We start from the raw sequence: 24,407 nt of genomic DNA, 5'->3' as shown, positions 1-24,407 counted from the left end.
TAGCTGGTCATTTTCCAGCCAGACCAGCTAAAACCAGGCTGGAAATGGCAGGAAATCAGCCTGGAAATGGCCAAAACCCCTCTAAAACCAGCCTGGTCAACCAGCTAAAACCAGCCAACCAGCCTTGGCTGGTTTAAGCTGGATTTTTCAGCATGGAGCTGTTCAAGTGTAAAACTATATAAAATGGCTTTTACACACACCTGTCAATATATACAACTTTATAATGTATAAAGTAAAATTCACAGTTTTTTTTTTAAGAAAACAGACCATAACCGCGCCGATTTTGTAACGGCATACTGTTCACCGGAAGCGATTTAACAAGGTTACTGAAAATTAAGAGTCCTTCTGATGACCATGAAAGGCTGCGGTTATAATTATTTACTGTTTAACTTCCATATGGCAGCAGGTGTATAATAAAACACAAGCTATGCGATTATTTTTATGTTACTTTTAGGCTATAAGACAAATGTTTTGTGAACACACAGTGCTGTAAACTTGCCGGAATCAAACTGCTGAATTAACATTTTTGGCGCGAGTATGGATTTGCAATAGCGTGAACAGTTACGGGGGAGGTCAAATAAAGTTATTTATTATTTTCATTATGTATATTTATTAAGATACAGATCAGAGGAAACTATTTGTGAAGTCAACAAATCTTATACAATATGAGCTAACAAAACCAAGTTTTAACACTCAAGTGTTAATAACCCTGAGTAGTCAGACCACCCCAACCCCCCTTGTAATTCGCACCCTGTTCATATTTAAAAGCAATATTTGATACCAAGTTCCAGCAAGAGCCACAAAGGGTCGCCAAAGGACGTGATTGAGCGCAGGGCACGTTAAACATGAGGAGTGACGTCACAGGGAATTTCCAGTAAGGAAGTCAAGCTGTCTATTCAAACCTCGCGTTGATCTCGACATGATTTACTGCGATCTTTCGCGACAGGCGATTAAAACGCATTAATGCATTAAATGCTGGAGCTCCTCCGTCTCTCTCGCCACCCGCCGACATTAGCGATCCAACATGGAGGAATAAGTTGAAAAGTCAGCCTCAGATCCGTGTGTTTGGCGCTGGGCAGCAAAGGTAAGCTGTTCTCAGATCAGTTCAGCCATGCTTGTGTCCGTGTTGCCATCTAAAGCTTGTTGTGATCGTTTGTGTACAACTTCCTTCTTCTGCCTTCAGGCCAAAGACACTGTTCGGACTTTAGATGAACTCTTGTGGTGAGTGTGAAGTGCTATTCTGCTGTTAATTGCTGTGTAAACATGAATGAGTTTGAGAAGAAAGACCCATTTGATCATGTTAAAGTTCTGGATCTGAATCGAGTGTCTGTTTGCGAATCGATTCGAACATCCGGAACTGAGGTAACTTAACGTTAAATACCTGCGACTCTTCCAAACGATTCATCAGAGAGATAACGTTAGATTAGAGCAGATTTACTGAACGAATGATGGATTTAGACTGTTTTCCTTCAGTGTTTGGGATTTGGATGAAGTCTGATATGATAAAGTTCTGGATCTGAATCGGTTTAAACATCCGGAGCTGAAGTAACGTTAAATACCTGCTGTTCGAACAGCGACTATTCCAGACGATTCTTCGGGGAGAATGATTAGTGTAACGTTAGATTTACTGAATGAATTATTGATTTAAGCTGTTTTCCTTCAATGTTTGAGTGGTGTAATGTACGTTAGTGGTGTTTAGGATTTTGATTCATTTAGTTCACACGAATGTTTCGTGTACTGATTCATTTCACGAAAGCTCCACATAAATGAATACTACACGTTACTGTAGTAATCAGGCCTAATTTGTACAATACTATAGAATGACAATTGATATACGCGTTTGGTGAACTGTTGTCTGTCTTTTCGTCTGTAAACATGAAGCTTGAGAAGAAAGACTGATTTGAAGTAATTCTGGATCTGAATCAGGTGTTTGTTTGTGAATCGGTTTGAGCGCCCGGAGCTGAAGTAACGTTAAAAACCCGCGACTCTTCCAAACAGTTCATCTGAGAGATAGATTAGTGTAGATTTACTGAATAAATTATTATTATGATCATTTTGATGTAAGTGTGTGGTGAAGTGTTATCTGTTTGTTTATTCGTCTGTAAACATAAAGGAGTTTGAGAAGAAAGACTGAGTTGATAAAGTTCTGGATCTGAATCGAGTGTTTGTGAATTGGTTTGATCATCCAGAGCTGAAGTAACGTTAATTACCTGCTGTTCGAACAGCGACTCTTCCAAACGATTCCACTGGAAGATTAGTGTGAATGTACAAAATGAATGATTTAGCCTGTAATAAATAAGCATTTCCTTCAGTGTTTGAGAGGTGTAATATAGTGGTGTTTGGGATTTTGATTTATTTTATTCACTCAAATGTTTTGAGTATTGATTTCCCTGCTAAAAAATCCAGCTTAAACCAGGCTAGGCTGGTTTTAGCTGGTCAACCAGGTTGGTTTTAGAGGGGTTTTGGCCATTTCAGGCTGGTTTCCAGCCATTTCCAGCCTGGTCTTAGCTGGTGAGGCTGGGAGATGACCAGTTAAAACCAGCTTGACCAGCCTACCCAGGCTGGGAGCCCAGCTAAAACAAGCTATGTCCAGCTTAAACCAGGCTGGTCTAGCTGGTTTTAGCTGGTCATTTTCCAGCCTGACCAGCTAAGACCAGGCCGGAAATGGCTGGAAACCAGCCTGGAAATGGCATAAACCCCTCTAAAACCAGCCTGGTTGACCAGTTAAAACCAGCCAACTAGCCTAGGCTGGTTTAAGCTGTTTTTTCAGTAGGGTTGTTCAGATTCATTTAATGATAGCTCCAAAAGAGTACTGTACTAGGCCTAATTTATAGTCATTTATAGTAGTTGTAAGTTTGTTTCTGACTTATCTTTCTCAGAGTTTAAGTATCTCAAAGTTGAGCTTTAATTTTCCCAAAAACTCCACATGAAAGAAAACTGTAGTATGCCTAATTTATAGTAGATAGGGTAGTGTTTTTGAACGATACTGTAGTGTGACATTTGCTGAATTTTTGTGTGTGGAGTGTTATTCGGCAGTTTATTAATCTGTAAACGTTAATGAGTTTGAGAAGAAAGACTGATTTGATAAAGTTCTGGATCTGAATCGAGTGTTTGTTTGTGAATCGGTTCAACATCCGGAGCTGAAGTAACGATAAATACCTGCAGTTCGAACAGCAACTCTTTCACTGAACTAACGCTCTGCAAATGGCAACAAAACAATTCATTTTCATTTACAAGACATTATAAGGATATAAAACTATAGCAAAAACATACATATAGTAAAGTGTAGAGCTGCAGGATTCTGGCTAAAATAAGAATCACGAGTTTTATTTTTTTTTGCTCAAAATAAAGATCAGGATTTTCTCACGATTCTGTAGGTGTATAATAAAGGTATGGTAAAAACAAACATATGGCACAACATCCATAATAATATTATGTGTAGGTCTACTGGCTGCTATAAATAATTCTACTTATATTAAATCTGATGTTGAATTGTTATGTTTGAGATATTTGCTTGCAATCTGTCATATTAGACAATTTAATTCACTGGTAAAATCAGACATTTGCCATTATCAGATTATATTCAACAATATATAGGCTAGAGTAGTTATACTGACACTGTACACATTTATTTTCATGCACAACTGTGTGTTCGCTATGAAAGAAAACACATATTAAACGCTTGCTGTAATCATAACTCTATAATGTGATATGATCATTTAAATGAAGTGCACACTTTCAGTTTCATTTTGACTGCTAAGCGCTTGTTCATACTTCGCGCACGGCTCCTAGACGATCACTCTGTGCCACAATCTGAATATTATTTACAACTGTATTACCTGTTACTCACAACATGTGCAGGTTCTGTTCACTATGGTAGACGGGCGCGTGTTTATCATTAAGTAGAGAGCGCGCGTCCTCTCTGTTATAACAGCTCATGGTCAGCAGCTCACGTCACGTGTGATTTCCCGGCCGCGAAAACATCATATGAAGACAAAAATGACATTTTAGGTGAATTATACCTTATAAATACAGTATGTGACTCATTCAACATCATTTGGAGGTGTCAATGTCACTGAGCAACGTGTGTGAAACAATGAAAAGATTCGCGCAGCCGCCTTTTCCTCTCTCCTGAACTTGAAAATATGATTGGCAGAATCGTAGAAATGCTGGATTAAGATCGTCAAGGGGGTCGAATCGAGATTGCCATCCTTTAACGATTAATTGTGCCGTTCTAGTAAAGTGTATTAGTATATACAAATACAACACTTTGTTAATGGATGCTACAGCATACATGATTGATAAACTGTAATGCTGAATTTAAGTTTTGTACTACAGTAAACTTGTGTATTATAGTACAAAAATTATAGCTGTAGAAACTTGGTACAGTATTGGGTAATTTCTTTACATTGCTATATAGTTGTTGTGTTACCATATAACTATACTAATCTACAGCAAGAACTTCCCTCTAGTTTGTCTACCATAGTATTTTAAGTTTGTTTTAAACATTTAAGTAGGTACTGCTATAGTATTTTATTTATTTATTTTTTGATGACTGACACGCATATTTATTAAAAGGAGAAGGAAAACTCATTTATGAATATTTTGATGATAAAGCAGTTTAATAGACCGTATGTTTGATTAGAAAACGTTTATTTAGTAAATAGTTTAATTCACTTCATGTCTATTTATATAGCGCTATTCACAAATTAGATTGTGTCAAAGCAGCTTCACAGAGTTCTAGTAAAGTCCAAATTTCAGAGTGGAAGTTCAGTGTGGTTTACATTTCACCTCTGAAAGTCCAAATACTGAAGAGCAAATCCACCGAAGCTCCACAAGTCCCGATCCGAGCAAGCAAGTGGAGAAAAAAAAAACTTCACCAATTGACCAAAGTGAAACTGAAAAAAAGGCAGGGGCTCGTTTGTCACTAATCAGTCTCATGCACTCCATTCCTCCATAACCACCACAGTATCAGCTCAGGATACGGCCTGGTCCAGGATTATTGACGATAATTTAAGGGAAATGTTTAACAAGGTTTCTTCTGGAGGAATTGTACAATATTTATTAGAGGTGTGAAACTATACTGGTCTCACGGTTCGGTTACGATTATCATGCCATCGATTCGGTTCAATCCGATATCTCGGTGCATCACGGTGCATTGACGATGCTTTCCATATATAGTGTTATATTTTAGGGGGGAGGCTATAACATGCTGTCTGTATAAACACACAGACACACAGCAACACACTGTCTCTCATTCAAACACATTAACAAACATAGACAGCATCAAACAAACAAACACACACGCGCGCACACACACAAACAAACACACTTAAACCCTTGCAACAGGGAGAGCTCCCGCTGAGTGGAGCAGAAAAACCAAAAAAAACGAAAAAAATAAGCACTTTTCCGACAGTCCCTTACTGAGAGCTCCTCTCAGCGCGAGCTCTGTCGGCTAAAGTAAACGCAGACTGCGAGGGCTTAAACGGAGCAGTGCTCGTAATGTCGAGCGAAAAAAAGAAAGACAGCTGTGAAACATAACCAGCTTTGTCTTTCTGTAGGAAACACACTTTAGATCTTTTTAGGGTAAGAGGTTTTTGAGTTATTGCCATCTATAACTGAAAGTGTGTCAGGAAAATCGAAAACGAAACCAACTGAAGCGCGCTCATTTCTGGCGCCCCACTGGATATACAGCGCCCTAAGCATTTGCCTATGGTGCCTATGCCACGGGCCGGCCCTGAGTTGACTGAGTGTTGTAAATACCGGCGCTCACCTCCCTCACGACAGAGCGCATAGGAGATAAATGACGTCACTACATAATAACCGGTTATGGTTATTACTGAACCGATACCGAATTGTCCGCGTCTGCATCGCGGTGCACCAAAGAAACAATTAATTTTGACACCCCTAATATTTATCATTGATCCTTTTATCAGTGGTGTTGTTATTTCTGTTCGTTTTGTACAGTGTATGATTGAGAAACGGTTATGATTGTAAATTTTGTACTTAATATTTTGTACAAGTGTTATCAGGAATATAATCAATACTGTTTACATGGCATGAAAACATTAATAAATGAATATTATTTTTTCACCTACACTTCTCAGTTCTGTTTTCACACAAAGTTGTTTTTTATTTTTTTAAAACCAATTAACATTAATTATTTTATTTGTAAAATTAATAAATCCATGTCTGCATTTTAAATATCATGGGCTCTATTTTAACGATCTAGGCGCAACAGCATTAAGGACGTATTTGAATTTACTTTTGCTATTTTAAGGACGGAAAAATCCGCTCTGCGCATGGCGCATGGTCTAACAGATTTGAGCTTATTCACCTAATGAGTTAAAGGTGTGCTTTGAGAATAACCCAATCAGAGTCTCATCTCTTATTCCTTTTAAGAGTCAGTTGCGTCGCGCTGGTGCTTTTTACATGGCGGCTCTGTAAGTGTAAAAACTGAACGCTTCACTAGCGCGAAAACAGTTAAACAGAGCATCTGCAGCGTGAGAATAAAGAACGAGCCTCCTTATTTTTTACTTTCACTCTCTTTCGTGAAACTTGTAATTTCAGTTCTAATCTCCAGCAAATTAATAAATCAATAATAATAACGAAGTGTGCTCAAAAACCTGACACACACGCTGTGCCCCATATGGTCTAAAACCTGACAGGTGGACAAATCTAAGCTTGTTTTTAATAAAGCAAATATAAATCTGCAGAAAATAAATAATACTGCTAATAATAATAAGCAAATTGTCATGAATGAACTGAAAAGCCCTCCCGAGATGAAGAAGGCATGAAGACAGTGGTGTTTATAATGATGTAAAAAATAATAATTTTTTAAATATTTAAATCCTTTAATTCTTTTTCATTTGTAAAGACATTTGTGTATTGCTTCACATCCTGTGCGTAACGCGCTCTGCTTTGGTCTTTAGACCTGCTCTCTCAGCCGGTCTACTGCTCAGTAGGGTTGGGCGATGTTGACCAATTTGGCATCGTACGATGTCTAATGTGAAACATCGCGATGGACGATGCCATCGTCGTTGTAGGCGGGGGGTGGGGGTGGTTGTTAAATATCAATTAATTCATAAAGCATTAATTAATTGTAGCCTATCGTTTTCACTACCTGACCCACATGGTCTTTGCTTTACCCATAACCAAACCATAAATAAAGAAAGTTACAAACAAATCACCACCTGTCAATCACGTTTTCCGCTTGTCTCTTGCATGAATAGGCAGTGATCTGTGCATTCTAATGGCTTTTCCCACAGCTGCTGGAGGAGACGAGAGTTCGGTTGGAGATTTGAAAGACGCCGGCGCTTCTTTGTACTGTTGCCTCAGCCTTACTTCACTGCTGCTCGCAATGTTAAAGTGTGGAATGAAGGTCAAGCACCCCCTAACTTTAGAGCACAGTGATTGGATATTTACTCGCGGGGAGGAGTTTCCTCATCTCAGATCATGGACTTGCAGGGGAGATATAAGAGGCACCTAAATTATTTAAACGCAAAACTGAGAAAACCGCAATTCCCAAGCGCATATTGAGCTGTGGAGGTCGTACCGTACGGTTCAATATTTTATTGAGAACCGTGGCATCCCTAGTTCTTTCACACAATGGTATAAGCTGCGGCATGTTTGGTGTGTGTGTGTAAACAGTTAGGCCCCGCCTACTTTGTTTGATCGGCTGTCACTTTGACGGCCTGAATTTAAATGTGAATTAATTAGTTGTTTTCTGTGCAGGAATCATGGCTGGCGAGGACCCATACGTCACGGTGAGCAATGCTTTTATACTGCATTTGGAAATTATTTAACTTTTAAAGGAGTCCTATTATGCAGAAAATGTGTGTATCAGCAGTGTGTGAGAATCTCCAGCAGCCTCTAATGGTCAACGTGAACTAACTGTGTTTGATCTAATCAGACTTGATGAATGAGACACTTTGATTGACATTCTCCCTTTGTACAAGTCCTCAGAGGGGAAAGCCCCGCCCACTAGTGCCCATCTCTCCATCTCATTAGCATAACCAGCAGCCCTGAGTGAGAAGCAGCCGTCTGTCCATTAGCCATCAGAGCTGCTGAAGATCAGCATAGACTAAGAGGATTATAGATGTGGAGTTTTAGATGAAGCACAAATGAACAGCGGAGTCTGTTTTCAATCGGATGCACTGGAGTTTGTAGCTCCGCCCACTTCTTAAAAGAGCACAATCTCATTTGCATTTAAAGCGACAGTCACCAAAACACCACAATGAGGATCAAAGCCTGAAAGGGTCAGATTCAGAAGATTGTCTGTGTGCTATTCTCAGCTCAAACTCAAACACACACACTCCAGAGACGCATGCATTTTACATCTTGTATAAATAAGCATAATGGGTCTCCTTTAATTATCTTCCATATTTCATCATCTAGTCTTTTCTCTTATGCATCATCCATTGTAAGATCAGGAAGTCAGTGTCTTCATTACCGATTTTTAGCTCCACTTTTGGCTTGCCTCAACATTTATTTATGAAAATATTGATTACACACACCACTGATAATAACAGACACAGCATGAAGCTCGAGTCTTGTAATTATCTCTCAGGTTGAACAGGTATCTTGTGTTGTTTGAAGGCATGATTATATGATTAAAGCATATTAATTTGTGTAAATACCGCCGAATCTCACCGGAGGTGTCTCTAAGAAAGCCGAGGAGGTTTTCCTTTTTCCTGCCTCTGTGGTTTTGATATTTCACCCTTCACACAGCAGCAAATCAAGCTGTGCTTTAGAGTTTATCAGTTTAATATCCTCACATAAAGATCGTATTACTGTCTGCTTTCAGTATCATCAGTGCAAATAATCTGCCTCTTAATTATGTTTTTAAGCATGTTTAAATTAATCACATCCAAAATAAAAGTTTGTGTAGGCATTATATATGTGTGTGCTGTGTACATATATAAATGCATGCATGCATATATTTAAGAAAATGTCTATGTAAATCTAAGATAAATATGTATATGATACAAATTTAAATATCTCTGTAACAAATTTGATTTGTGTTTGTGTGTCATATGTACATAATAAATCTATGTAACACACATACACTCAGTGGCCACTTTATTAGGTACACCTCACTAGTACCAGGTTGGACCCCTTTTGCCTTCAGAACTGCTTTAATCCTTCATGGCGTAGATTTAACAAGCTGCTGGAAATATTCCTCAGAGATTTTGCTCCATATTGTCATGATAGCATCACACAGTTGCTGCAGATTTGTCGGCTGCACATCCATGATGCCAATCTCCCGTTCCACCACATCCCAAAGCTGCTCTATTGGATTGAGCTCTGGTGACTGTGGAGGCCATTTGAGTGCAGTGAACTCATCGTCATGTTCAAGAAACCAGTCTGAGATGATTGAGCTTTATGACATGCTGCGTTATCCTGCTGGAAGTAGCCATCAGAAGATGGAGACACTGTGCTCATAAAGGGATGGACATGGTCAGCAGCAATACTCAGGTAGTCTGTGGCGTTGAGGCTCAATTGGTACTAATGGACCCAAAGAAAATCTCCCCCACACCATTACACCACCACCACCAGCCTGAACCGCTGATACAAGGCAGGATGATCCATGCTTTCATGTTGTTGAGGCCAAATTGTGAGCCGAGCATCCGAATGTGTCAGCAGAAATGGAGACTCATCAGAGCAGCAACGTTTCTCCAATCTTCTATTGTCCAGTTTTGGTGAGTCTGTGTGAATTGTAGCCTCAGTTTCCTGTTCTTAGCTGACAGGAGCGGCACCCGGTGTGCTCTTCTGCTGCTGTAGCCCATCCGCCTCAAGGTTGGACGTGTTGTGTGTTCAGAGATGCTCTTCTGCAGAGCTCGGTTGTAACGAGTGCTTATTTGAGTTACTGTTGCCTTTCTATCAGCTGGAACCAGTCTGGCCATTCTCCTCTGACCTCTGGCCTCATCAACAAGGCATTTGCGCCCACAGAACTGCCGCTCACTGGATATTTCCTCTTTGTCGGAGCATTCTCTGTAAAGCCTAGAGATGGTTGTGCATGAAAATCACAGTAGATCAGCAGTTTCTGAAATACTCAGAGCAGCCCGTCTGGCAGCAACAACCATGCCACGTTCAAAGTCACTTAAATCCCCTTTCTTCCCCATTCTGATGCTCGCTCTGAACTGCTGCAGATCATCTTGACCATGTCTACATACCTAAATGCATTGAGCTGCAGCATGTGATTGGCTGATTAGAAATTTGCAATAACAAGCAGTTAGGCAGGTGTACCTAATAAAGTGGCCGGTGAGTGCATATTATGTTAAAACAAACTTTTAATTTGGATGCGATTAATCACAATTATTTAATTTGTGCCCAGCTCTAGAGTTTACATAACATGTATAATGCAAAAGTGCTGTGAATATTAGGATATTCCTTTTTTTTACAGTTAGCAAGAGATTATTGGTGAATTAAATTGCGATTACTCAGTACAATATCAATGATTAATGATGAAATAAAAACAAACTTCTCCAGAAATGATGGATGAGTAAATAAATAATGTAAGTAGATTTAGCTTTTGTTTTCGTCAATTTCAGCGGTGCCCAAACTGTATTACATTAAAGTATCCTTGGTAACTTCCTAATTTAGCAATATTAAAAAATGCTTTAACTGTGTTAATTTTATATATTTGACATTTTATTATTAATTATTACAATAAAACCACAAACAATATCATTTATGATACAAAGAATATATATATTAGTCAACATCTAAAATTAAATGTGTTGTAGGGTTTCATGAACTTTTAAAAATCTGATTAATTCATATTTAATTTAAACATTTCAGTTCAGTTTTGCTTTAAGGTTGTATAAAATGAGAAATGATGACCTCTGTTTGAGGGATTCGCCCCAAACTTTCTCATCTTATGTCCATCTCTTCTCTGATTGGTTGGCGGGCCAAATTAAAGATTACCATGGGCTCACTTTGCCCTGTGGGCCTTAGTTTGGGAACTCATTCATTCGTTCATTCATTTTCTTTTGGGCTTAGTCCCTTTATTAATCAGGGGTCGCCACAGTGGAATGAACCGCCAACTTATCCAGCAAATGTTTTACACCACGGATGCCCTTCCAGCTGTAACCCAGTACTTGGAAACACCCATACACACTTATTTACACTCACTCATACACTACAGACAATTTAGTTGATCAGTTCCCCTATAGCACGAGTGTTTGGACTGTGGGGGAAACCGGAGCACCTGGAGGAAACCCAAACCAACACGGGAAGAACATGCAAACTCCACACAGAAACACCAACTGACCCAGTCGGGGCCACAGCGCTAATTTAATTGAATTAATTTTTTCAATTCTATTTTTTTCAGTGACTGTTGCTTAGTTTTAGTTAGTTTTTTCATTTTAATTTAAACTAAAGTAACTAATTTAAATAATACATTTTTAATCAACTCAATAAAAAGTATATATTTAAAGAGCCCATATTATGGGTTTTTGAAAATTCCCCTCCATGTAGTGTGTAACACAGCTCTAAGTGAAGTGAAGTATCCAGCTAAGGCTTAAATCTGTAAGAATACAGTGTTTAAAACTGTTGATTCATCTATAAAAGAGTCGAATCATAGTGCTTCAAACGAGTCGCCTTGATACCGACTCATTAGGTGTTTCGCCATGACGTACGAACGAAACAAAGTTTTTCACGTGCACGCGCAAACCCGGGAGATTTCAAACCTGAGGCCCCGCCCTCTGACGCAGTAACCCAGACACACACACACACACCCACAAACACACGCACACCCACAAACACACGCACACAAACATGCCGGTCGATTGAAGTCACACTGCAGATGGATATATTGAGTCTCTACCCAAAGATGAAACATCAGCATTATAACCAAGCAGTTGGAAACTTCTGGAAGCTACATGCTACAAAGAATACTTCATCTGAGTTTGTTAAAGGAAGGATCAGTAAAGAGTAACTGATGGACGTCAGGATGGGTTTCTTCCTACATTTCTCAAGTGTAAGTACGTGCGGTTAAAGTTGCCTCGTTGACTCTAGCTTGCAAATGTATTTAGTTGTGATTTGTTACTTGTAACCGCGTGTACTGTATCAGGTTAACTGGATATTTGATCTTATCGCGTGCAAAGTCACGTTAAAAACGCGACGCGTGCTGTTTGTTTATGGAGCTCCGTGCTAGAGTTCTGCTCCCGCGATTTATTCGGAAATGTATTCCCGCGCCGCAGAAATCTGGCGCGGGGAGAGAGAGGGAGAGAGAGAGAGAGAGAGAGAGCGAGAGAGAGAGCGAACGAACGAACGAGCTTTGTGTACTTTGTGCTTTGTGCAGCTTGGCTGTCTGGACTGTATACTGGGTGATATTTGGTTGTGTTCTCCGCTCTATCGGGACCGGGCGCGGCGGGCAGAAAACGGAGCGGGTTCTCAGGCTAAAACCTGGCGGGTGCGGGCTGAAGCGGGAGCGTTGTCATCCGGAGGTGTGTGTGTGTTTTTGTGTGTGTGTGGTATGGCGAGTACACGACTGTCTCCTTCGTTCGGTTATCCGTGGCACTATCCACTCGCCATAGTGTGGCAGCTAAAGTCCACGCCTACACTATCGTGCGTGTATGAACTGTGATTACTTTTTAAATTGCTGATTAGCTATTGGCCATTTCCCTCTCTGACTGAAGGCAGTCGACCAATCGCGACAGACTGTCATCGGCCCAATCAGCGCAGATTAGCTTCGCGCTAAGGAGGGGTTTGGGAACAAATGAATCACTGGACGATTCATACAGGAGTCGCTGGGATAATTAGATAAAAATAAATGCAGATTATAAGACCATGAAAGTGTTTTTTGACCTTGCATGCATATTAGACTGTTGTTGGAGACCCTTACAACCAAGATATGACCTTATTTCATGTATAATATGGGCTCTTTAATTAAATAAAACCTTCATTAAAACAGATTTTTAATCAATAGTTTTAGTGGACTAATACAAGCTTGCAGTGAAGTCATGTGTGTTGTTTTTATTCTCTCTCTCTGTAGTATTTGGACAGCAATGACCCGTTTCAAGACACCATATGGATGAACACCATGGACCCCACAACCTTTCCAGCCATCCACAACAATAACATCATGAGAACAGGTAAGAGCTCTAATGATTCATGTACACGGACTAGTAAACAGTTTGTGCGCTGGGTTTTAAGAAGAATGTGTTAAATTACAAAAAACTACATTTAAGGTCTTAAAAAGTCTGTGTAAATCTAAGATTTAGATTTTAATGCTCTGAAAAGGAGTCTTCAGTTCTTAAATTTGACTGCATGAAACCTGCAGAAACCCTGAGTACAGTACAGTATGCATGTATTTCCATGTCCACTGTCAGAGGTTGTGAATGGCACAGAAATAGCAAACTGTATCCTATAATAAACTAAGATAAGCACACACACACACACACACACACACACAATGGTAAACTAACCGAGACTTGTCCAGCATCAGCATATTGTTGCTTCTCTGCTGATTTGGATAGCAGCGTGTGCTAAATGAATAAATGTAAATGTGATGCAATACGAGTATGTGCTGCAGGAGCAGATCTGTTTCCCCATGCACTGCTCACTTCCTCATTAAATATCATAAACCCATCCGCACGCCTTCATGTGGTGGAATGAGAAACCCTCTATCAGATAAGCACAGTTCGGGGCTCGTTTGAATAGAAATTCACTTTTTAAAGGGATAGTTCACCCAAAATGTGTAATCTGTCATCATGTTGAACACTGAAGAAGATATTTTGAGAAATGTTGGAGACCTGTAACCATTGTCTCCCATAGTTTTTCCTACTATTGTAACTAAAGGTCAGGGTGACAACGGAGGTAAGGGTCCAAATGCAGTTTATGAACTCTGAGTCAGGCAATGGTCAGGCAGGAGCAAACAGAATCCGAAAGCGTAGTCGTGTTACAGCCAAATAGTCGATACAGGCGGCAAAACAACATCAATAATAGACAATGCAAGGCTCGAAAGCACGGCAAGACTGCTAGACAAGGGAACACGAAGGCCCTGTTTACACTGTTAGGTCTTGATGCCCAATTCTGATTGGTTGCCTCTATCTGATTTGTTTGCTTGTCTGTTTACATGTTCTTTTAATTGTGACCCATTTCTGATTCATGTGTTTACACTTGCCATACTATTTACGATGTCTCGCATGCATAACGGTGGGTTCTAGCATCTGCGCCACACTAGCAACGATGGAAGAAATTGTCTTGCTTTTAGCTCTGCAAAATATGCGAAGTTCGCCCAACTTTAAAATGATTTTTCATGATTGTTTCCTTTGTTGTTGTTGTTGTTGTTTTCCGCGTCGGCATCTCCACACATGCTCTTCTTTCTATGTCATTAAACCGTGGAGAAGTATCACATTGTCGCAAGTTTATTGATGTACAAAACGGAACGCCTCAGTAAATCTGATCTGCCCGCTTACATTGACTCAGATCTGATTTATATCTGATTTATTTCCACATATGATGGTGCCCTGAAACCTATCTCTGAATATCCAGATGCATGCGCTTTTTTACACTATAGTTTCTCAAACTTTTCAGCCCACGACCCCTAAAATAACAACACCAGTGACTCGCGACCCCTTCTATGCTCGGAGGTGGTTATAAGCATACAAATATTGCACACAATATTGGCACACACACCAACACACCGTTTAGTGACAAGACTGACCTAAGCAGAGTCAGACCTTAAAGTCCTAATGAAATTAGTCAAAATCAAGGCATGATCAGATTTTATTGTGCTCAAATAAGCTAAATCTAGAGGTCTTTGCCTTTCATAGAGACACTTCTGATACCAAATCATCAACTAGAAGTCCAGTTATTATTTGTTGTCCTGAAACTTCGATAGGCGACAAGACTTTTGTCAGGGAGTGTAGAATTGCTCACTTATTGTCAATGGCCATACTTGGATTTAAAGTTTAATTAAGCTTAGAATATATCCTGTAAATAATGAAGAAAATTAAGTTTTCCCTAAATATGTTTAGGGTAAATGTTTAAAAGGTGTCTTTTGGAGGAGTTTAAGGGTGCGTTCACACCTGTGAATGGATTCAGTTGTTCTGAAACAGAGATGACAGTTGTTACAGTGTTGCTCTTTGCTCTTGGTGCGGTTCACTTTCACACTGCACAGTTTCTAATCGGACCAAAAGAGCTAAAACAAGTCACGTGTGAGTAAACTCTCTTCACATTGGTCAGTGTCAGGGTTTATTTAGCAGAGCTCAGCTGTCAGGAGAGGTGGTGGTTTGGTGGTGTTTGACAAGGTGTGCGTGACGTGTCTGAGGAGAGATGCAGTGGGCAGGGGTGAGAAGGGTGCGCGACGTAGCTTATTTGAGGACCAGGAGGGAGACGCGAGATTATCGGGAGATCATCACTCGTTTGTGGGCATCCGGAGACTCGCGAAACTTCCCACCCTACTCATAATTCTCTCTTCATATAGCCGGATGCCTATTACATATCCATAAAACACTGTGATATAACCGCGCTCAGATCGTATCGCTTTCTCACTGCAATTGATCCGCTCCAAAGTCAGTTTCAATCTAACGGAACCACCTCAATCCAGCGATCTCGGAGCGATTACTTTGGCGCGGAACAGAGCGCGATTGCCCTGTTCACATATGCCAAACGAACCGCGCTAACTGGGCAAACAAGATACAATCCGAAACAAAAGTGTAGGGAAAAGCACCCTCAGGGTGTTTTCACACCTGTGAATGGATTCAGTTGTTCTGAAACAGAGATTACTATAGTTACAGTGTTGCTCTTTGCTCTTGGAGCGGTTCGCTTTCACACTGCACAGTTTCTAATCGGACCAAAAGAGCTAAAACAAGTCACGTGTGAGTAAACTCTCTTCACATTGGTCAGGGTTTATTTTGCAGAGTCCCGCTCAGCTGTCAGGAGAGGTGGTGGTTTGGTGGTGTTTGACAAGGTGTGCGCGACGTGTCTGAGGAGAGATGTGGTGGGGAGGGGTGAGAAGGGTTCGCGACGTAGCTTATTTGAGGACCGGAAGGGAGTCGCGAGATTATCATTCCTTTGCGGGCATCCGGAGACTCGCGAAACTTCCCGCCATACTCATAATTCTCTCTTCATATAGCCGTATGCCTATTACATATCCATAAAACACTGTGATATAACTGCGCTCGAATCGGATCACTTTCTCACTGCAATCGACCTGCTCCAGAGTTCGTTTCAATCGAGCCGAGACCACCTCAATCCAGCGATCTCGGAGCGATTACTTTGGCGCGGAATAGAGCGCGATTGCCCTGTTTACATATGCCAAACGAACCGCGCTAACTGGGCAAACGAGATACGTTCCGAAACAAAAGTGTAGGGAAAAGCACCCTTAGGGTGTTTTCACACCTGTGAATGGATTCAGTTGTTCTGAAACAGAGATGACAGTTGTTACAGTGTTGCTCTTTGCTCTTGGAGCGGTTCGCTTTCACACTGCACAGTTTCTAATCGGACCAACAGAGCTAAAACAAGTCACGTGTGAGTAAACTCTCCTCACATTGGTCAGAGTGTCAGGGTTTATTTTGCAGCGTCCCGCTCAGCTGTCAGGAGAGGTGGTGGTTTAGTGATGTTTGACAAGGTGTGCGCGACGTGTCTGAGGAGAGATGTGGTGGGGAGGGGTGAGAAGGGTGCGCGATGTAGCTTATTTGAGGACCGGAAGGGAGTCGCGAGATTATCATTCGTTTGCGGGCATCCGGAGACTCGCGAAATTTCCTGCCCTACTCATAATTCTCTCTTCATATAGCCGTATGCCTATTACATATCCATAAAACACTGTGATATAACCGCGCTCGCATCATATCGCTTTCTCACTGCAATCAATCCGCTCCAGGGTTTGTTTTAATCGAGCCGAGACCACCTCATTCAAGCGATCTCGGAGTGATTGATTTGGCGCGCATCCAAGAGCGATTGGTGGTTTCACATATGCCAAACGAACCGCGCTAACTGGGCAAACGAGACCGGTTCCCAAACAAAAGTGAAGGTGTGACAGCACCCTAAAAATATTTATCACTGATCAATCTAAAACATCTTACACAGCAAAATCCTCGGAGTAAAATGTACTCGGTTCGGAGAGGATTTGGTCCCTGTGTAAATAAAGGCAAACGATTGGTAATAAGTAAAGCTGCTTAATTATCCTCTGCTGAGATTTTGAGAGATTCAATGTATTTCAGCTGATTTCATCTAAGGCTGTGACTGAAGTCAGTTGTAGTTTTCTGTTTGTCTTCTGTGTTTCTGCATAATAACAGCAGGTTTTCATCATTATTATTAGTCCTTTTTATTGTCTTTTTAACTTGAGTAAATTTAACTTAATTTAGAGAGGGACCAAATACCATCTAAACGGAGTAAGTTTTACCCAGAGGATTTTGCGGTGTACATATTTTATTTTGTGTACAGTGAATGATTCTCATCAAATCTTGGGTTGAGCTCGAACACTCTCACTTTTTTTTTAAAAGAGAAGCTACTCTAAGCCACGCCCTCTCCTCATTTTTTTTGTTGCGTTTACATCAAACATTGAATAAAATAGTTGCACATTTCAAAGTGCTTCACAGGAGCTTTCAATATGAACCCAATGTGCACAATGTGTCAAGATGATTGACGGGGCTTGCTACTCAGCAATTCAACAGTCAATACAATGAGGAAGTAGTTTGTTCCAAAGCTTGCACACTCAAAGTATTCACAGTTTCAAGCATATTTTTATTACAAAGTACAAGTGTATTGGGACACAGCGTACTATTATTGCAAGCATGATGTGCACGGTCATGTTGAACTCCGTAAAGCACATGCATGTGGAGTAGGGCTGTATGATATTGGATCTTATTTACTCTAACATTGCAATATTTCTGTTGTTATGTGATTTATATATTGCAATATGAATACAATTTCACTTTAGATTGATTGATTTGTATATGAAGTTGATTGGGATGATCGTGTAGGATAGTGCATTTGCATAAAATGTGCACCTAAATTATGCAGTGCATTACCTGGCATAATCAGGAATGCCGTTTCTCTGGATTGTTTTGAGAAGCTTCCTGAGACGCATCTTTTTAGCAAAGCATTTATCTTATGATTATCCCTTTTACATTTATGCATTTTGTAATCGTTTGCTTATTGTTTCATTGTGTAGTTGATTATAGATGTGTGACTCTTGTCTTGGTACTGGGAGTTTATTCAGTTCAAGTTTATTTGTGTAGCGCTTTTACAATAATTATTGTCTCAAGCAGCTTTATAAAAGGTGCACATTACTGCATTACAATCAGATTAAGTTATTTACACTCAAATGTAAGTTATTGCATACAGACATAGTTAACCTGGGAACTTGTGGCATATAGGGGATGTCTACCCTTGGTAGTTCCCGGATTAGACCCCTTTTGCCTTCAGAACTGCTTTAATCCTTCATGGCATTGATTCAACAAGCTACTGGAAATATTCCTCAGAGATTTTGCTCCATATTGTCATGATAGCATCACACAGTTGCTGCAGATTTGTCGCTGCACATCCATGATGCCAATCTCCCGTTCCACCACATCCCAAAGCTGCTCTATTGGATTGAGCTCTGGTGACTGTGGAGGCCATTTGAGTACAGTGAACTCATCGTCATGTTCAAGAAACCAGTCTGAGATGATTGAGCTTTATGACATGCTGCGTTATCCTGCTGGAAGTAGCCATCAGAAGATGGAGACACTGTGCTCATAAAGGGATGGACATGGTCAGCAGCAATACTCAGGTAGGCTGTGGCGTTGATGCTCAATTGGTACTAATGGAGCCAAAGAAAATCTCCCCCACACCATTACACCACCACCCCCAACCTGAACCGCTGATACAAGGCAGGATGATCCATGCTTTCATGTTGTTGAGGCCAAATTGTGAGCCGAGCATCCGAATGTGTCAGCAGAAATGGAGACTCATCAGAGCAGCAACGTTTCTCCAATCTTCTATTGTCCAGTTTTGGTGAGTCTGTGTGAATTGTAGCCTCAGTTTCCTGTTCTTAGCTGACAGGAGCGGCACCCGGTGTGCTCTTCTGCTGCTGTAGCCCATCCGCCTCAAGGTTGGACGTGTTGTGTGTTCAGAGATGCTCTTCTGCAGAGCTCGGTTGTAGCGAGTGCTTATTTGAGTTACTGTTGCCTTTCTATCAGCTGGAACCAGTCTGGCCATTCTCCTCTGACCTCTGGCCTCATCAACAAGGCATTTGCGCACACAGAACTGCCGCTCACTGGATATTTCCTCGTTCTCTGTAAACCCTAGAGATGGTTGTGCGTGAAAATCCCAGTAGATCAGCAGTTTCTGAAATACTCAAAGCAGCCCGTCTGGCAGCAACAACCATGCCACGTTCAAAGTCACTTAAATCCCCTTTCTTCCACATTCTGATGCTCGCTCTGAACTGCAGCAGATCGTCTTGACCATGTCTACATGCCGAAATGCAGTGAGATGTGATCATACTGATTAGAAATTTGCTTTAGCAATCAGTTGGACAGGTGTACCTAATAAAGTGGCCGTGTGAGTGAATGTGTACATGCTTAATGAAGTGTGTTTTATGCCATATGCATGGGTGCTTTAAAAATCCTCATACAGTCACAGCCCTTAAACACACACGTGCAGATTTAAATTTTGAATTCATTGAATGAACACATTACGATATTCATGCTAACACTATATATTGTGCAGCCCTAATGTGGATTGTATTATGGTGAACACAGTACCGCTGTGCTGTATAGAGGCTGGAGTGTATATTTTGTTAGCTGAACTTTACCAAGGATGTGGTTTTGAGTCTCAGTAGTGCGCAGGAAGAGGAAGAGGCCTGAGCTTCTGTGGAAACACGTGATCTACAACACTACTCTGTAATATCTGCTAATGAACTGTGTGTGTGTTTTGGGTTTCTTTGTGGTGGTGAATTGCATTCACTTCTGATGATGAACATTTGAAAACAGCTAAAATTAATTGTATTATTGGTATTTTTGATAGTTTGAAGTGATCTATTGTATGTTTTAGTCTTGTAAATGACTCTATAAGATCCTGGTAATGAGCTGCAAGTGCTTTTCCCTGCTGCTCTGCATTCCCACACCTTGATTAAAGGGTCAGTTCACCCAAAAATTAAGGGTGCTTTCACACCTACACTTTTGTTTGGAAACCGGTCTCGTTTGCCTAGTTAGCGCGGTTCGTTTGGCATATGTGAAACCACCAATCGATCTCGCATCCGCACCAAGTCATTGAATGGATGAATGAATTAATAAATGATTGAGTCTTTGAATTAATAAAGGAGTCACTGAATTAATGAAATTATAGAATGAATGAATTAATGAATGTGTCATTAAAAGAATAAATGAGTCACTGAATGAATGAATCATTAAAAAAGTGAGTGAGTCATTGAATGAATGAACAAATGAATTAGTCATTAAATGAATAAATGAATCCTTAAATGAATGAATTAATGTATAAATAATTAATCGCTCTGAGATCGCTTGAATGAGGTGGTCTTGGCTCGATTGAAACGAACTCTGGAGCGGATCGATTGCAGTGAGAAAGCGATACGATCTGAGCGCGGTTATATCACAGTGTTTTATGGATATGTAATAGGCATCCGGCTATATGAAGAGAGAATTATGAGTATGGCGGGAAGTTTCGCGAGTCTCCGGATGCCCGCAAACGAATGATGATCCCCCGGTAATCTCGAAACGCACCCTAAGACTTCTCATGGTTCACTCATATTTACTTTAATTTAAAGTCTAGTATTTAAGGGTGCGTTCACACCTGTGAATAGATTCAGTTGTTCTGAAACAGAGATGACAGTTGTTACATTGTTGCTCTTTGCTCTTGGAGCGGTTCGCTTTCACACTGCACAGTTTCTAATCGGACCAAAAGAGCTAAAACAAGTCACGTGTGAGTAAACTCTCCTCACATTGGTCAGAGTGTCAGGGTTTATTTAGCAGAGCTCAGCTGTCAGGAGAGGTGGTGGTTTGGTGGTGTTTGACAAGGTGTGCGCGACGTGTCTGAGGAGAGATGTGGTGGGGAGGGGTGAGAAGGGTGCGCGACGTAGCTTATTTGAGGACCGGGAGGGAGATGCGAGATTACCGGGAGATCATCATTCGTTTGTGGGCATCCGGAGACTCGCGAAATTTCCCGCCCTACTCATAATTCTCTCTTCATATAGCCGTATGCCTATTACATATCCATAAAACACTGTGATATAACCGCGCTCGCATCGTATCGCTTTCTCACTGCAATCAATCCGCTCCAGGGTTTGTTTTAATCGAGCCGAGACCACCTCATTCCAGCGATCTCGGAGCGATTACTTTGGCGCGGAACAGAGCGCGATTGCCCTGTTTACATATGCCATACGAACCGCGCTAACTGGGCAAACGAGATACGTTCCGAAACAAAAGTGTAGGTGTGAAAGCACCCTAAATTAAAAATGATTTTAAAGTGCAAAGCTATAATAAAATTGCTTCACATGCACAAATGCGATACTATTCTCCTAATTCAGATTATGTATTAGCCACACTGTAAAAAATTGTATGTTAATTAACATTTTGTTTTCTGAAGTATGTTTGTTTATGCTTTTGAATTGCATTATGGGAGCTTGATCTCAGCTATGAAAACGTCTGATGACGAAAATTTTGAAAACAACATTAATTATTGGTATTTTTTATAGTTTGAAGTGAATTTAAACTATTGAATTCAAGACTATTGTATGTTTTAGTCTTGTAAATGACTCTATAAGATCCTGGTAATGAGCTGCAAGGGTTTTTTCCTGCTGCTCTGCATTCCCACACCTTGATTAAAGGGTCAGTTCACTTAAAATGTAAGTGAACATTTACTCTTCATTTACTCTGACTTAAGTTGTTGTACACTTTTATGCGTTTCATTGTTCTGTCGAACACAAAAGAAGATATTGTGAAGAATGCTGGAAAAACGCAGCCATTGACATGTAAATAGTAGGATCAAGAAATGCTGATTGTTTGTTCAGCAGTCTTCAGTATATCTCCCTTTGTTTTCAAAATCATTCACCCCCTGTCCTGTGTATCTCTTATTATTTTTGAAATGTTTCTCAGGTGATGTTTAACCAAGCAAGGACGTTGTCATAGCATTATATTTGGTCTGTAATAGGGTTGGGCCGATAGATGATGCCATAGTCCATCGCTGATGGCCAATAGACAACACAATGCTAAGCCGGCATCACCGATCCTCCGCCCCGCCCCCGTCGCAAACCCACTTAGTGTTAAAATGCCATTTCTGGACAAAAATGATCCACATCCACACCGTGTTTTACCTAGCATTACTGAACAGACCTCCGTCTGCCGAATACGCACATCACGTGACCACACACACACAAGAGGTGCTCACTGCAGAGCCACACACACACACACATGAATGTTTGTGAGTGAGTCAATGAATGAATGAATGAATGAATGAATGAATGAGTCATTGAGTGAATGTATGAATGAACGAACGAACAAATGAACGAACGAACTAATTAATTAAAATTAATTAATTAGTCATTGAGTGAATGAATGAATGAATGTGTAATTTAATTAATGAAATTATAGAATGAATGAATCAATGAATGTGTCATTAAAAAATATAGGAGTCATTGAATGAATGAACGAATGATTGAATAAATGAGTCATTAAATAAATGAGTCATTGAATGAGTGAGTGAGTGAGTGAGTGAGTCATTGAATGAATAAGTCATTGAATAAATGAACAAATGAATAAATGAATGAGTAATTGAATGGATGAAGGAATAAATGAGTCATTGAATGAATGAGTGAGTGAGTCAGTCAGTCATGGAATGAATAAGTCATTGATTAAATGAATAAATGAATGAGTCATTGAATGGATGAATGATTGAATGAATAAATGAGTCATTGATTGAATGAGTGAGTGAGTGAGTGAGTCATTGAATGAATAAGTCATCGCATAAATGAACAAATGAATAAATGAGTGAGTCATTGAGAGGATGAAGGAATGATTGAATAAATAAATGAGTCATTGAATAAATGAGTCATTGAATGAATGAGTGAGTGAGTCAGTCAGTCATGGAATGAATAAGTCATTGAATGAATGAACAAATGAATGAATAAATGAATCAATCAATCAATCCACACACTGTCATGTGCATGTAAATCGGGTATTGAAACTATTCTGATTGAAAATGTTTTAAAACAAGACATCAGTGTAATGATTGCTATTGGTTGCTTGTTTACTAAGCAGTTATGATCAGATATGATGTGTAAATGTGAGCGATGCTTGAAAATAAGTGCAGAAATGAACAGAGTAAGCGATGAAAGAATTTTAACCTCCATTTAAACCTCTGTTTTGTCTCTTCCAGCAGTTGATGGGCCTTGCTTACAAATCACAGAACAACCAAAACAGGTAAAGCTCATCAGATGCTTCTCAATAAATAGTTTCATGTAGTCGAATACTTTCTCTGCAGAAATGCTCTCCAGAAATCATGGTTGGCTTGAAGAGATGGTTCAAATATTGGATTAGACTAGAACAAGATTTATTAAATGTGTTCAGTGCTAATTTTATGATTTTCCACATGTGTTTATTAACTGTAATATATGTCTATAGTAATATTGTATAGCATGGGTGAGTGAGTGAGTCATCGAATGAGTCCCTGAATTAATGAAAAGATGAATGATTGAGCCATTGAATGAATACATGAGTGAGTAATTGAATGCACGAATAAATTAATAATTGAGCCATTGAATGAATGAATAAGTGAGTGAGTGAGTCATCGAATGAGTCACTGAATTAATGAAAAGATGAATAATTGAGCCATTGAATGAATGAATGAATGAATGAGTAAGTGAGTAATTGAATGCACGGATAAATTAATAATTGAGCCATTGAATGAATGAATAAGTGAGTAAGTGAGTCACCGAATGAGTCCCTGAATTAATGAAAAGATGAATGATTGAGCCATTGAATAAATGAATGAATGAATAAGTGAGTAATTGAATGCACGAATAAATTAATGATTGAGCCATTGAATGAATGAATAAGTGAGTGAGTGAGTCATCGAATGAGTCACTGAATTAATGAAAAGATGAATGATTGAGCCATTGAATAAATGAATGAACGAGTAAGTGAGTAATTGAATGCACGAATAAATTAATGATTGGGCCATTGAATAAATGAATAAGTAAGTGAGTGGGTCATCGAATGAATGAATGAATGAGCCATTGAATGAATAAACGAGTGAGCGAGAGAGTCATTGAATGAACGAATAAATTAATGGTTAAGCCAATGAATGAATGAATAAGTGAGTGAGTGGGTCGTCGAATGAATGAATGAATGAATGAATGAGCCATTGAATGAATAAATGAGTGGGTGAGAGAGTAATTGAATGAACGAATGAATGAATGAACGAATAAATTAATGGTTGAGCCAATGAATGAATGA

General features: G+C 39.9%; 1 protein-coding gene across 7 annotated transcripts in view; it reads left to right on the top strand.

Annotated features, from left to right (window-relative positions):
- Positions 1-873: 873 nt before the first annotated feature.
- nfkb1 (nuclear factor of kappa light polypeptide gene enhancer in B-cells 1) overlaps positions 874-24,407 on the top strand; it is a 69,136-nt gene continuing 45,602 nt past the window's right edge. For 3 of the 7 annotated variants that reach the window (XR_012390043.1, XR_012390044.1, XM_073922335.1), the window contains exons 1-4: positions 874-1,084; positions 7,735-7,766; positions 13,001-13,100; positions 23,329-23,372. Coding sequence is in view for 4 of the 7 variants with exons in the window: in XM_073922335.1 (XP_073778436.1) it covers positions 7,740-7,766; positions 13,001-13,100; positions 23,329-23,372 (171 nt within the window). In the remaining 3 variants the exon portion in view is untranslated. Of the gene's footprint in view, positions 1,085-1,183; positions 1,222-7,734; positions 7,767-13,000; positions 13,101-23,328; positions 23,373-24,407 lie in introns of all 7 variants that reach the window. The other 4 variants (XR_012390042.1, XM_073922333.1, XM_073922334.1 and 1 more) reach the window with 3 other exon arrangements.

Source organism: Danio rerio, chromosome 14 (assembly GCF_049306965.1).
Source record: "Danio rerio strain Tuebingen ecotype United States chromosome 14, GRCz12tu, whole genome shotgun sequence".
In the NCBI taxonomy this organism is placed as follows: Eukaryota; Metazoa; Chordata; class Actinopteri; order Cypriniformes; family Danionidae; genus Danio; species Danio rerio.
The sequence above is the reverse complement of the archived record's forward strand: the minus strand, read 5'-3'. Positions and strand labels throughout refer to the sequence as shown.